This window comes from Scyliorhinus canicula, chromosome 4 (genome assembly GCF_902713615.1).
Source record: "Scyliorhinus canicula chromosome 4, sScyCan1.1, whole genome shotgun sequence".
In the NCBI taxonomy this organism is placed as follows: domain Eukaryota; kingdom Metazoa; phylum Chordata; class Chondrichthyes; order Carcharhiniformes; family Scyliorhinidae; genus Scyliorhinus; species Scyliorhinus canicula.
The window spans coordinates 77,043,497-77,058,219 of record NC_052149.1 but is presented as its reverse complement, the minus strand read 5'-3'; the positions used below and the strand labels follow the sequence as shown (position 1 = coordinate 77,058,219).

The 14,723-nt window shown below is 53.2% G+C and overlaps 1 protein-coding gene across 4 annotated transcripts in view; it reads left to right on the top strand.

Annotated features, from left to right (window-relative positions):
* The window catches only part of atg4c (autophagy related 4C, cysteine peptidase), a 118,718-nt gene that overhangs the window by 21,276 nt on the left and 82,719 nt on the right, over nucleotides 1-14,723 (top strand). For all 4 annotated transcript variants that reach the window (XM_038794507.1, XM_038794506.1, XM_038794505.1 and 1 more), the window contains exon 2: nucleotides 5,386-5,553. In XM_038794507.1, coding sequence (XP_038650435.1) covers nucleotides 5,478-5,553 — 76 coding nt within the window. In that variant the 5' untranslated portion in view covers nucleotides 5,386-5,477. The remainder of the gene's footprint in view (nucleotides 1-5,385; nucleotides 5,554-14,723) is intronic.

Here is a 14,723-nt window from a genome sequence, read left to right as displayed (position 1 = left end):
AATCTGCGCAGACCTGCGCTTTGTTTCGGACATCACTATACGTAAATGCCAGCCAGCTGTCGTCCGCACCCTGCTGCAGTAATACCACTCCAAGGCCATCCTGGGACACATTGGTCGAAATTTTGTCTTTCTCGTCGGGTCAAAGAAGGCGAGGGCTGGCATCAGCGAGATACGCAATGCTTGCCACTCCTGCTCGCGCTTGGGAGACCATTGAAACACTACGTTTTTTTTATGGCATCTCGTAGATGGGACGTTTTGGAGGCCAGGTTGGGAATAAACTTGCCAACAAAATTGATCGTCCCTAGTATGCATAACACGCCTTTTTTGGCTGTGGGTCGTGGCACTGTTAGAATAGCCTCTATCTTTTCATCATCCGGCTGCACACCTTGTGCCGAGAGCCTGTCCTCTAAAATAAATTATGGTATCAACACCAATTTGACATTTTGTTTTATTGAACTTGAGACCATTTTTCTTCACCCGTTGTAGAACTCTAAGATGGCTTCTGTCATGCTTCTCATGTGTGGACCCCCAGACTATGATATCATCGATATAAACGCAGACATCTGGTAACCCTTCAACTACATGCTCCATGGCACGATGGAAGAGTTCAGACGCCGGAATAAAGCCGAATGGCATTTTCAGGAAGCAGTAGCACCAGAAGGGTGTGTTAAACATGCACAGCCTTATGCTCGCTTCGCCCAGCTTAAGCTTCCAGAAGCGTTGTGATGCTTCCAACTTGCTGAAACAACCATCTCGCTCCAGCCATCTCGCACGCTATTTCTTCCCTTTTCGGGATCGGGTTTTCCCTCTTGATGTTCAGTTGGAGATCCTTGAACTCCATGTATATCCTCAGGTCACCAATACCTTTTTTTAGCACACACCATGGAGTCAACCCAGTTGGTGGGTTCCTCTATGCGCCTAATGACTCCTAGAGCCGTAATTCTGTGTAACTCGTCCTTCAGTTTGTCCTTTAGCGGAGCAGGCACACGTCTCGGCGCATGACCAACTCGCTTTGCAGTCTCGTTCAGCTGGATGCAATATGTAAAAAACTGAGTGCCAAAGCCTTTAAATACCTCCGATAGTCCTTCATAATAGATTCAATAGATATATATTGGCGGGGTGCCATGCTTTCTGCAGCGTACACCCGCCTAACGTGCTCACGCTCTTCACATGCATCTACTCCAATGAGCGATTCATGCTCTGTCTCCACTATGGAAAATGTGATCATACACGTTCTGTCCTTGACGGTGACTGCAAGCTCATATGCTCCTAACGTCATGATCTGATGACAGTTATAGTCCTTCAGGAGTAATGCTGGTGGGACCATTGTTGGCTTGATTTTCAGGTTTTTCAACGCTGACTAAGTGTTCAGATGGGCCCTCGCTCCGATGTGCAGTTTACATTTCATTAGCGTGCTATTAACATCAGTGGAATTGTCCATCTATCCTCTATGATCTTTGCATCTGGATCACTCACTCCACCCGCACTCACTCCACCCCGCCCGCACTCACTCCGCCCGCACTCACTCCACCCCACCCGTACTCACCACCCGCACTCACTCCACCCGCACTCACTCCACCCCGCCCGCACTTACTGACTCCACCCCGCCCGCACTCACACCGCCCGCACTCACTCCACCCCGCCCGCACTCACTCCGCCCGCACTCACTCCACCCCGCCCCCACTCACTCCGCCCGCACTCACTCCACCCCGCCCATACTCACCACCCGCACTCACTCCACCCGCTCTCACTCCACCCGCACTCACTGCACCCCGCCCGCACTCACTCCGCGCGCACTCACTCCACCCCGCCCGTACTCACCCTGCCCGTACTCACCCTGCCCGTACTCGCCCTGCCCGTACTTGCCCTGCCCGGACTCACCCTGCCCGTACTCACCCCGCCCATACTCACCCCACCCGCACTCACTCCACCCCGCCCGCACTCACTCACTCCACCCCGCCGGCACTCACTCACTCCACCCCGCCCGCACTCACTCCACCCCGCCCACACTCACTCACTCCACCCCGCCGGCACCCACTCACTCCACCCCGCCCGCACTCACTCACTCCACCCCGCCCGCACTCACTCCACCCCGCCCACACTCACTCCGCCCGCACGCATTCCACCCTGCCCGCACTCACTCCACCCTACCCGCACTCACTCCACCCCGCCCGCACTCACTCCACCCATACTCACCACCCGCACTCACTCCACCCGCTCTCACTCCACCCGCACTCACTGCACCCCGCCCGCACTCACTCCGCCCGCACTCACTCCGCCCGCACTCACTCCGCCCGCACTCACTCCGCCCGCACTCACTCCGCCCGCACTCACTCCACCCCGTCCGTACTCGCCCTGCCCGTACTCGCCCTGCCCGTACTCGCCCTGCCCGTACTCGCCCTGCCCGTACTTGACCTGCCCGTACTCGCCCTGCCCGTACTCGCCCTGCCCGTACTCGCCCTGCCCGTACTCGCCCTGCCCGTACTCGCCCTGCCCGTACTCGCCCTGCCCGTACTCGCCCTGCCCGTACTCGCCCTGCCCGTACTCACCCTGCCCATACTCGCCCTGCCCGTACTCACCCTGCCCGTACTCACCCTGCCCGTACTCACCCCGCCCGTACTCACTCCACCCCGCCGGCACTCACTCACTCCACCCCGCCCGCACTCACTCCACCCCGCCCACACTCACTCCGCCCGCACTCATTCCACCCTGCCCGCACTCACTCCACCCCGCCCGCACTCACTCCACCCCGCCCGCACTCACTCCACCCTGCCCGCACTCACTCCACCCTGCCCGCACTCACTCCACCCTGCCCGCACTCACTCCACCTCGCCCGCACTCACTCCACCTCCCCCGCACTCACTCCGCCCATACTCACAACCCGCACTCACTCCACCCGCTCTCACTCCACCCGCACTCACTGCACCCCGCCCGCACTCACTCCGCCCGCACTCACTCCGCCCGCACTCACTGCACCCCGCCCGCACTCACTCCACCCGCTCTCACTCCACCCGCACTCACTGCACCCCGCCCGCACTCACTCCGCCCGCACTCACTCCGCCCGCACTCACTCCGCCCGCACTCACTACACCCCGCCCGCACTCACCCTGCCCGTACTCACCCTGCCCGTACTCGCCCTGCCCGTACTCACCCTGCCCGTACTCACCCTGCCCGTACTCACCCTGCCCGTACTCGCCCTGCCCGTACTCACCCTGCCCGTACTCGCCCTGCCCGTACTCACCCTGCCCGTACTCACCCTGCCCGTACTCACCCTGCCCGTACTCACCCTGCCCGTACTCACCCCGCCCGTACTCACTCCACCCCGCCGGCACTCACTCACTCCACCCCGCCCGCACTCACTCCACCCCGCCCACACTCACTCCGCCCGCACTCATTCCACTCCGCCCGCACTCATTCCACCCTGCCCGCACTCACTCCACCCCGCCTGCACTCACTCCACCCTGCCCGCACTCACTCCACCCTGCCCGCACTCACTCCACCCTGCCCGCACTCACTCCACCTCGCCCGCACTCACTCCACCTCGCCCGCACTCACTCCACCCCGCCCGCACTCACTCCACCCCGCCCGCACTCACTCCACCCTGGCCGCACTCACTCCACCCTGCCCGCACTCACTCCACCCCGCCCGCACTCACTCCACCCCGCCCGTACTCACTCCACCCCCGCCCACACTCACTCCACCCCCACTCACTCCACCCCACCCGCACTCACTCCACCCCGCCCGCACTCACTCCACCCCGCCCGCACTCACTCCACCCCGCCCGCACTCATTCCACCCGATCACACTCCCGAGTCCCCGCGCTCTCACTGCTGAGTCCCCGCGCTCTCTCTGCCGAATCCCTCTCTCTCTCCCGAGACCACGCGCTCTCTCTCCTGTGCCCGCGCTCTCTCCTGCGCCCTCTCTCGTTCCCGCACCCGCGCTGTCCCATGCCTCCTATGACAGATGTTAAGCCAATTGGACTGTAGTTTCCTGCTTTCTGTCCCCCCCTCCCTTTTTTTTGAATTAAGGAGTTATGCTTGCTATTTTCCAATGTAATGGAACCGTCCCTAAATCTAAGGAGCTTTGGGAAATTAAAACCAATGCGTCAACTATTTCACTGGCCACTACAACATCAACTGTTTCACTGGCCACTTCCTACTCCTGGTTTTATTTCCTGTGTTCCTATGATTAATTATAGAGCAAGACAGGACCCTAAATATAAGTCTCGTTTCCAGTTTCTGCTGAATTTTTTTGTCTACATCAACTAAATATTGCTCGACTTGTTTCATTATACCCCATTACTCAACTCCTGAAATGTTATCGTTAACCCTCCTTCCTTTTGATCCAATTTGTCGCATCATTTTGTTTGGGGTTAATTTACGAATGAAAGTGTGGGTGAGTTTAATTGATGTTATTGGGGTGCTGGCATTACTGTCATTAGTATTTGTACTTCTGACGTCAATTGGCTGAATAAAACTGCCTTTGGAGCCATATTTTGGCCAATTAACTATGGATGGACAAGAATTGCTGACTTCAGCAATACCCAAATCTCAGGAATGAATTAAAACATGCACATTTCCAAGTGTTTATTCCACTAACAAAAATGTCAGTATGGCAGAGTAAAACTGGTATGCCTTTAAAATTGCAGCATTGAATGTTAGAGAATAGTTAATAAGTTAGAAGTAAAGTAAAAGTTAAGATAAAATAATAGGGACAAGTAAAGAAAAATATGAACAAAGCTTTCAAAATATATTTTCTGTATCTAAAATTGTATTTTTAAAGTGTTGAGTTAATTGTGTATACTTAATAAAGTAATGAAGCCATATTTAGGAAACTTTATTTCTCTTTAATTATCTATGCTTAATTATCTAATTCTACCCTTTTGAGCATCCACAATTTCAATTGCCCCAACATTGGTGACCATGTCTCCAGTTGCCTTGGCCCTAAGCTCTGAAATTACCCCTTTGTTCCTCGCTGCCTCTCGGTCTCGTTTTTCTCTTTTAAAACATTTTTAAAAACTTGCCTCTTTGACCAAACTTTTGGTTATCTGATCTCATATCTCCTTATCTGACTCAGTATCATATTTTGTTTTGTAATGCTTCTGTGAAGGACCGTGGGAAATTTTATTGTGTTTAAAGGACTGTATAAATATGAGTTGTTGTGAAATTATTTGTCAAGGGCATTTTTTGAGCAAAATAGCTTATTCTTGGAATTGTTCCACTTGTGACTGGGTGGGTGTGGGGAGCTGGTGAGTAGAGAGCTTACTTGCTGCTCTTAGCTCAGTTTCACAATGAACAGTGCAGATACTCATTAAAGCAATGTTTGTTTCTTGAATTGATCAATTTGAATGTTACAAAACTAATACTTTGCTGTTTCATCTTTCAGTGAGTTCTCTGCCTTCCACTTTGGAATAGAGCAAAGTGTTTTGGCATCAAAGCAAGGAAAGTTGGGATGGCAACATCTGCTAAAAGTTGAAAATGGAAGATAGCGAACCTGATGAAGTGGATAAACTGAAGGCCAAGTTTATGTCAGCATGGCATAATATGAAGTACAGTAGGTGCTGTTTGTACACGTTCAGATTTACGAGAGCAAGGGTATAAACAAAGCTTTGGCAAAGAGTCATCCAGACTCAACTTTAGCTCTGTTCTCTCTTCACAGATGCTGTCAGACCTGCTTGAAATGTCCAGCATTTTCTGTTTTGGTTTCAGAGTAAGGGCATATATCGGGTTACCGAAGGGCTGTTAAATTTCAAAGCAATGTCTGCCTTAAAATCTTCAGATCACCTCTATTTATGATACATACAAGCAGGGCCAGCTCAAGGCACCGGCAACTCGGGCAGTCGCCCGGGGCGCCATGTGCTAGGGGGCCAGACTCGGGTCCCGCGCATGCGCAGTTGGACCGGCGCCAACCAGCGCATGCGCGGTGGCCGCACTCCCCCTGTGTGGCCGCACTCCCCCAGGGCGGCCCCCCCGGTCCGTCCCCTCGGTCCCCCCCCCCCCGCTCGGTCCCCCCCCCCCCCCCCCCCCCCCCCCCGCCTCGGGTCCGTCCCCCCGCCCCCCCCCTCGGGTCCGCCCGCCCGGCCCCCCCCTCGGGTCCACCCGCCCCGCCCCCCCTCGGGTCCGCCCGCCCCGCCCCCCCCTCGGGTCCGCCCGTCCCGCCCCCCCCCCCTCGGGTCCGCCCGCCCCGCCCCCCCCTCGGGTCTGCCCGCCCCGTCCTCGGGTCCGCCCCCCCCCCCCCGCCCCCCCTCGGTCCGCCCGCCCCGCCCTCGTGTCCACCCCCCACGCCCCGCCCCCCCCCCCCTCGGGTCCGCCCGCCCCGCCCCCCCCCCCCCCCCCCCCTCGGGTCCGCCCGCCCCGCCCTCGGGTCCGCCCGCCCTCCCCTCGCGTCCGCTCCCCCGCCCCGCCCACCCCTCGGGTCCGCTCCCCCCGCCCCGCCCTCCCCTCGGGTCCGCTCCCCCCGCCCTCCCCTCGGGTCCGCTCCCTCCGCCCCGCCCTCCCCTCGTGTCCGCTCCCCCCGCCCCGCCCTCCCCTCGGGTCCGCTCCCCCCGCCCCGCCCTCCCCTCGGGTCCGCTCCCCCCGCCCCGCCCTCCCCTCGGGTCCGCTCCCTCCGCCCCGCCCTCCCCTCGGGTCCGCTCCCCCCGCCCTGCCCTCCCCTCGGGTCCGCTCCCCCCGCCCTCCCCTCGGGTCCGCTCCCCCGGCCCTCCCCTCGGGTCCGCTCCCCCCGCGTCCGCTCCCCCCGCCCTCCCCTCGGCCCCCCCCCCCTGGGCCCCGCCCTCCCCTCGGCCCCCCCCCCCCGGCCCCCCCCCCCCCCCCCCCCCCCCCCAAAGGGCGCCGAAGTTCAGCTTGCCCGGGGCGCCAGCAACCCTAGGGCCGGTGCTGCATACAAGTCATACACACAGAACAGCACCACCTTTGATTTGCTGTTCTCAGGGTCAGCAGTCGGTTAGTACAGTTATTCGCAGCAATACGCATAACCCCCCCCCCCCCTTCCCAAAACTGTGAAAAGAATCATTGACCAGAATTCCTCTTGATCTTTCAGTCACCGCTAATGGAAGTCACACATGTGGATGCCATGTGAGGATAGAATTGGGCTTGGCTGTTATCGACCCTATGATTAAATAAGCTATCAGCACTTACTGTCTGACCTCTCAGGTGACACAGAAGGGGGCCATTCGGCCATCAAGTCCCTGTCTGTTCCACATGGAGTAATCTAGTCAGTTTCGTGGCACTGCTAGGTCCCTGTAATTTGTTTCCTTTCAGCGTCCACCCAATTTCCTTTTGAAATCATTGATTGTTTCTGCATTCATTACTCTCATGGACAACAAGTCATTACCACTTGCTGCGTAAAAAGATTCTTCCTCACATTTCCCTTGCAAATCTTCCTCAAAATCTTAAATCAGTACTTGGACAATCAACTAATGGGTAGAGCTTTTCCATACCTTATCTAAGCTTGTCATAAGAACATAAGAACTAGGAGCAGGAGTAGGAGTAAGCATGTACACCTCTATCAAATTTCCTCCCAAATCCCTTTGCCTCAGCATACCTCATCTTTTGGACTCAATGTCTCTATTTATGAAGCCCAAGATCCCTTATACTTTGCTCATCACTTTCTCAGTATGTCCTGCCATCTTCAAGATTAGGGTAGCAGGGTAGCATGGTGGTTAGCATAAATGCTTCACAGCTCCAGGGTCCCAGGTTCGATTCCCGGCTGGGTCACTGTCTGTGTGGAGTCTGCACGTCCTCCCCCTGTGTGCGTGGGTTTCCTCCGGGTGCTCCGGTTTCCTCCCACAGTCCAAAGATGTGCGGGTTAGGTGGATTGGCCATGCTAAATTGCCCGTAGTGTCCTAATAAAAGTAAGGTTAAGGGGGGGGGGGTTGTTGGGTTACAGGTATAGGGTGGATACGTGGGTTTGAGTAGGGTGATCATGGCTCGGCACAACATTGAGGGCCGAAGGGCCTGTTCTGTGCTGTACTGTTCTATGTCTATCTATCATTGCACATGGTGCCCCAGGTCTGTCTGTTCCTGCAAATTCTTTAGAATCGTGCCATTTAGTCTATATTGCCTCTCTCATCCCTTCTGCCATAATGTAACCATCATGACTGGCTGCTTTCTATCCTTGAGCTCTTTTAAATATTTCAATTACACACTGGCCTGCCTATTCAATAAGCTTAAATTTTGTCAACCAGTTTCTCATGTGCCACCTTGTCAAATACTTTCTTAAAATCAGTATATGAAACATCCACCACATTTCCTTCATCGGCTGTTACTTCATCAAAAAATTCAATTTGATTCGCCCAGCATGATCTGCCTTTTACAAATGACCAGTTGAAAGTGCAAATGCAGCATGACTGACATGAATGGAACTGGATCTCAGTGCAGACATGATGGGCCGAAGGGCCTCTTTCTGTGCTGTAAAGCTCTATGATAACCCAGCACCTTCCGGAGTTATGCAAGAGAGCAAAACTCGGCTGCTGTAACTCCAGCTTGATCCAAGTCGCTCGGCCCGAACAAAGCCTGCACACATTTCTTTATACTGTTCGGATGATACAGAGTGATTCAAATTAATACAAAGTGATTCAAAGTAATACAATACAACCGATTATCGATACCGGCAACTTGATTAGGTTGCAGTCATTCTCCTGATCAGACGACGTGGATACATTGTCTTAATACTTCTAATCGGTCGGTGGATACATCTTGTCCGTCTGCTTTACAATACAAAGGAACGTACTTTAGACAATCAATCCGTAATGAGGTGGTGAGTGTCCGACCTCCTTGATACCTGCATAAGATTGTGCGCACAATGCCCCTTCCAAACATGCAAGAGCCAGGCTTAATGTTTCCGATTAGTCCCTGTTGCTAGGGTTTTGGAAAGAACCCACTTAACCATCCTGACGCCGGATCTAACCGGCTCCCGGCATCCATTAGCCTCTTGACTTCCGGTGGCGGCCATGGTGTGAGTGGTTGCACACAGGGCAGCTCCTGCTTGAAGGCGTAGAAAAGAGCTCTTTTTAACTGAAATTGGTGTAACTTCGATGGAGAAGTGTAACTAAAGGTCGGAAGAGAAGCCCCCCCCACCCCGCGAGTGGCATGTCTGCTGGTTACCAAACCCGGCAGAACGTGAAGGATCAAGGAGTTGGAAGAGACCTGTGACATAGCAGCAAGTAGAAAGATGGCGAAGGGGGAAAGGTCAGTGCAAGTTGGGAAGCCCCATATGGAACAATTGATGGAATTCATCAGGGAAGAGTTCGCCAGCAGAGGAAGGAGATGCAGGAGGATCAATCGAAGGCCATCGAAGGGGCTGTAGCACCCCTGAAGGGTTTGATGTAGGGGGTGGAAAAATGTCTGGAGGCGCAGGTCGCAGATCTGAGAGATTGAGAGGGTGATGTCAGACCACAGCGATAGAGTGGTGGTACAGGAGGCGGAGGTGGAGGTCTTAGGAAATCTTTGCAAGGTGTTGGAGGAGCAGGAAAACAGGTCGTGGAGGCAGAATCTGGGAATAGTTGGCCTGCCTGAAGGAGTGGAAGGTGCTAGTGCCACGAGATACGTTTTGAGGATGGTGGCGGAGGGAGTGCTGGACAAGGCCCCTGAGGTGGACAGAGCGGACAGGTCTCTGAGGCAGAAGCCAAGTGCTGGGGCGGCACCGCGGGTGGTGATCGTGAGACTCCACAAGTTTGTGGAGAAAGAGAAAACCTTGCAGTGGGCCAGACAGAAGCGGAACTGCGAATGGGAGAGGAACAAGGTCCGAACATATCAGGACATTTAGCTGAACTTGCAAAATGATGTACGGAGTGCAACAGGGCCAAGGCTATGCTGAATCGACAGCGGATAAGGTTTGAGATGCTCTACCCGGCAAAACTATGGATGACTATGAAGACCGGGAATACCATTTTGAGACCCTACAGCCAATGACTTTATTAAGGAGCAGAAACTGGGGGAGAACTGAACAATTTTGGGAGATGGAGGTGCTGACACTTTGAAGAAATGGAGATTACGGGTAGAGTGAGGGTTGGAGGGAGGTTTTTTTTCTTTTCCTCTGATGTGGAGGGGTTTCTTCTTTTTCGGTTGGGTTGATAAATTGACAATGGAGGGGTGAAAAGTTTGTAAGGGGATGCCGTCTTTCCACCCCCCCCCCCCCCCCCCCCCCCCCCCCCAGTGTTTTTTTTTCTATTTGTTTGTCTTTTGGGGAGGTGACCTGTGGTTTGAGATGTATCTTTGCTTGGGTGGGGAGGATGAGGTCTGCAGAGAGCCTTCTTCACAAAACACAGAGGTGGGGGTGGGATTGTAGCAGGAGGCGCCTTTGGGCAGGAATTTGACATGTAATGTTGGTGAGCGGAAGTGAGGTGAGGGAGAAAGCCATGAGAGGTTGCTGTGGTGGTTGTGGAGGCGGAGCAGGGGGGGGGGGGGGGGGGGGGGGGGGGGGGGCATGTGTCAAGGTTGGAGAAGAAACATGGTCAGGGGCTGAGAAAAGGGCCCTCTTGAATGGGCCATGTACAGGGTGAAATTAGCAGGGGTGGAGCTGAAAGGTGAAGATGGCGGACAATAAAGGGGAATGGAGGCACAAACCCCCGGTAAGGCTGATAACATGGAACAAGCGAGTGCTCAATTGGCCGGTGAAAAGATCTAAGGTTTTGCGCACCTCAGGAGTTTAAAAGCGGAGATGGTCTTTCTGCAGGTGACGCACCTCTGCCAGAAGAAGCAGGTTAGGCTAAGAAAAGGATTGGGTGGGTCAGGTTTTCCATTCGGGGTTTGACTCAAAGTTATGGGGGTGGCCATTTTGATGAGCAAGAAAACGGGGATATGTGATGGTGAGTGAGGTATTAGACAAGACGCCGGTGGAGTTGGTGAATGTGTATGCGCTGAATTGGGACGATGTAGGTTTTATGAGGGTGTTGCTGGCAGCGATGGCGGATTTGGCTTCACACCAGTAAATTATGGGAGGAGATTTCAATTGTATCCTTGACCGAGGGTAGATAGCGCTGAGCCCAGGTCAATGGGTAGGATACGAATGGCAAAGGAGCTGGGTGGGTTTATGGAAAAGATGGGTTGGGGGCCCGTGATGCTTCAAGAACCCAGGGGGTAGGGGGTATTCCTTTTTCTCTTATGTGTCTAGGGTGTATTCAAGAAATAACTTTTTTGTGGTGAGCCGGGAGGTTTTCGTTTGAGTGGAGGGGGCAGAGTATGCAGGGATAGTAATCTCGGACCATGCGTCCCACTGGCTGGAGATTCTGCTTTGTTCGGGACGGGTGTAGAGGCCGGGATGGAGGCTCGATTCGGGGTTGTTGGCATATAGAGAGTTTTGCGATAAAGTGCGGGCTGTGATTAAAGATTATGTAGAATTGAACCAAAACAAGAAGGCCACATTTTGGGAAGCACATTTTAGCAGTAGGTCCGGGGGAGATTATCTCGTTCAAGGCACATGCGGATAAGGAAAAGAAGGAGGAATATGAATGGTTAATGAATGAGATAGTTGAGGTGGAAAGGGAGTACTCGAGGGCACCCACCACAGAGGGATTGGTGAAGAGGAAAAGGTTGCAGGGCCAATTAGATAGGTTGATAACGGAGAGGGCGGCAGGACAGCTGCTTGGGGCAAGGGGGATGCAGTACGAATATGAGGAGAAGGCGAGTCGAATGTTAGCACATCAGCCATAGAGGCAGACCGTGTCCAAGGAAATATTGAAGGTACAGACAGAGGCAGGGGATGTGGTGGGGGAGCCTGGGAAAATAAATGAGGTGTTTAGGGATTATTATAAGGAGTTGTACAGGACAGACCCGGCGGTGAAGTGGGAGACATGGGACGGTTTTTCGACAAACTGGAATTTCCACAGTTGCAGGAAGAGAAGAAGCAGGCGCTAGAGGAGCTCTTGAGGCTGAGGGAGATACTGGACAGTATAAAGTGGTATGAAGTTGGGGAAGGCCCCGGGGCCCAGTGGGTACCCGGCGGAATTCTATAAGGAGTTTGTGACGGACCTGGCACCACATCGCTTGGGGGTGTTAACGAGACGTTGGCGAAGGTGGAACTGCTGGGCTCTTTCAGGGGGTGGCAGGCGAGTGTGAGAAGTGTGGGTGGGGACCAGCGAACCATGCCCATATGTTCTGGGTCTGTGAAAAGTTGGAGAGATTCTGGGCGGGAGTGTTCGCGGCGCTAACAAGGATAGTGGGGGAGGAGGTTGAGCTGGACACTTTGGTGGCGATATTTGGGATATCGGAGAACAGTGGAGTTCTTCGAGGCAAGGTGGGGGATACCTGTTTTTGAGGAGCTGTACGTCGCCGGTGGTGGTGGTGGGGGGGAGAAAGGGGAGAGAGATGAAAAAGGAAAACATTTGTACAAACTATATGGTTGAGTGTTGGGGAGTTTGCTCCCTGAATTTGTTCGTGTTTTGTAACCTTTCATATAAGTTTGGAAGAAAATACATTTTTAAAAATCTATTGCCGTTTCTAAGGATACCCAAGCCGGGCGCTGATTAGTGCTGGTCCACACAAATGTGGACCAGGTGGAATGTTACCTGTGGGGTCTCCCAGGCCAGTGGAGGCCCCTGGGTGGTCAAGGACAAGGCTGGGTGGCACCTTGGCTGTCCCCTTGGCACCCGGGCACCTTGGCACTGCCAGGCCAGCACTTTAATTGGAAACAAAAAGAGAATTGGGCATTTAAATTTTTTAAATAAAGAATAAAAAACTTGCACACCCTTCACGCAGCCTGGCCTGATCTTTAATGCAAAAAAGGGTCTCTTGCAAAAAAACAATATCAGAATGTAGACTCTTCAGATGTGCGAATACTCTCAATCATTTTACAGGGCCATTCAAACACCTAATGATCCAGGTAATCAGCTGGTTCAGAGGTCTCCCGTGTTGTATCTGTAGAATTCAGACACTTCAACCAGCCCTTTAATTAAAGTTTACCCAGGTGTCTTTTTTTATGAGTAGAACAAAGTAGGACACAGATATCATGCAACACACTTCATCAAATACAGTTAACCCATAAATTACCCAGTATACATACAAGAAACACTCAGGATTCGACTACTACCCGCAAAGGTGATTTGGTAAGCTGCACATCTGAACCCTGAGTCCCTCTGGTTCCTCTTTGTAAAGGTGATTCTCGCTGGTTGTTGCTTGCTTGTTTCCCTCTGGTCTGGTCAAGGTCACCTCACACACCCAAGCTTCGAGTCTGCTTCCAGTCTTTTGCTTCCAGTCTTTTGCTCCCAGTCTTTGCTTCCAGTCTTTGCTTCCAGTCCTTTCTCACTAGATGTCTGGAATGCCTATATATTTTATCCTCCTGTCGCCACCCACCTCCTTTCTCCACCTGCCCTTGGCCTTTGGCCAATGGAGTCTCAGGAGGCAGGGTCTCAGTGCCCAATGGTCTGGTTGATGACCTGTTGACAGGGCACCTGAGCTCGCCTTGGGAGGAGTGACAATTGAACAAAGAACAAAGAAAAGTACAGCACAGGAACAGGCCCTCAGCCCTCCAAACCTGCACCGACCGTGCTGCCCGTCTAAAATCTTCTACACTTCCGGGGTCCGTATCCCTCTATTCCCGTCCTATTCATGTATTTGTCAAGATGCCCCTTAAACGTCACTATCGTCCCTGCTTCCACTACCTCCTCTGACAGCGGGTTCCAGGCACCCGCTGTGTAAAAAAACTTGCCTCGTACATCTCCTCTAAACCTTGCCCCTCGCACCTTAAACCTATGCCCCCTAGTAATTGACCCCTCTATCCTGGGAAAAAGTCTCTGACTATCCACTCTGCCTATGCCCCTCATAATTTTGTACACCTCTTTCAGGTCGCCCCTCAGCCTCCTTTGTTCTAGTGAGAACAAACCGAGTTTATTCAACCTCTCCTCATAGCTAATGCCCTCCATTCCAGGCAACATCCTGGTAAATCTCTTCTGCACCCTCTCTAAAGCCTCCACATCCTTCTGGCAACAGAATTGAATACTATACTCTAAGTGTGGCCTAACTAAGGTTCTATACGGCTGCAACATGACATGCCAATTTTTATACTCAATGTCACGGCCAATGAAGGCAAACATGTCATATGCCTTCTTGACTACCTTCTCCACCTGTGTTGCCCCTTTCAGTGACCTGTGGACCTGTGCACCTAGATATCTCTGACTTTCAATACTCTTGAGCGTTCTACCATTCACTGTATATTCCCTACCTGTATTAGACCTTCCAAAATGCATTACCTCACATTTGTCCAGATTAAACTCCATCTGCCATCTCTCCACCCAAGTCTCCAAAGGACCTAAATCCTGCTGTACCCTCTGACAGTCCTCATCGCTATCTGCAATTCCACCAACCTTTGTGTCGTCCACAAACTTACTAATCAGACCAGTTACATTTTCCTTCAAATCATTTATATGTACTACGAACAGCAAAGGTCCCAGCACTGAACCCTGCGGAACACCACTAGTCACAGCCCTCCAATCAGAAAAGCACCCTTCCATTGCTACTCTCTGCCTTCTATGACCTAGCCAGTTCTGTATCCATATTGCTAGCTCACCTCTTACCCCGTGTGACTTCACCTTTTGTACCAGTCTGCCGTGAGGGACCTTGTCAAAGGCCTTACTGAACTCCACATAGACAACATCCACTGCTCTATCTGCATCAATCATTTTTGTGACCTCCTCGAAAAACTCTTATAGTGAGACACGATCTCCCCATCACAAAACGTGCTGCCTCTTGCTAATACGTCCACTTGCTTCCAAATGGGAGTAGATCCAG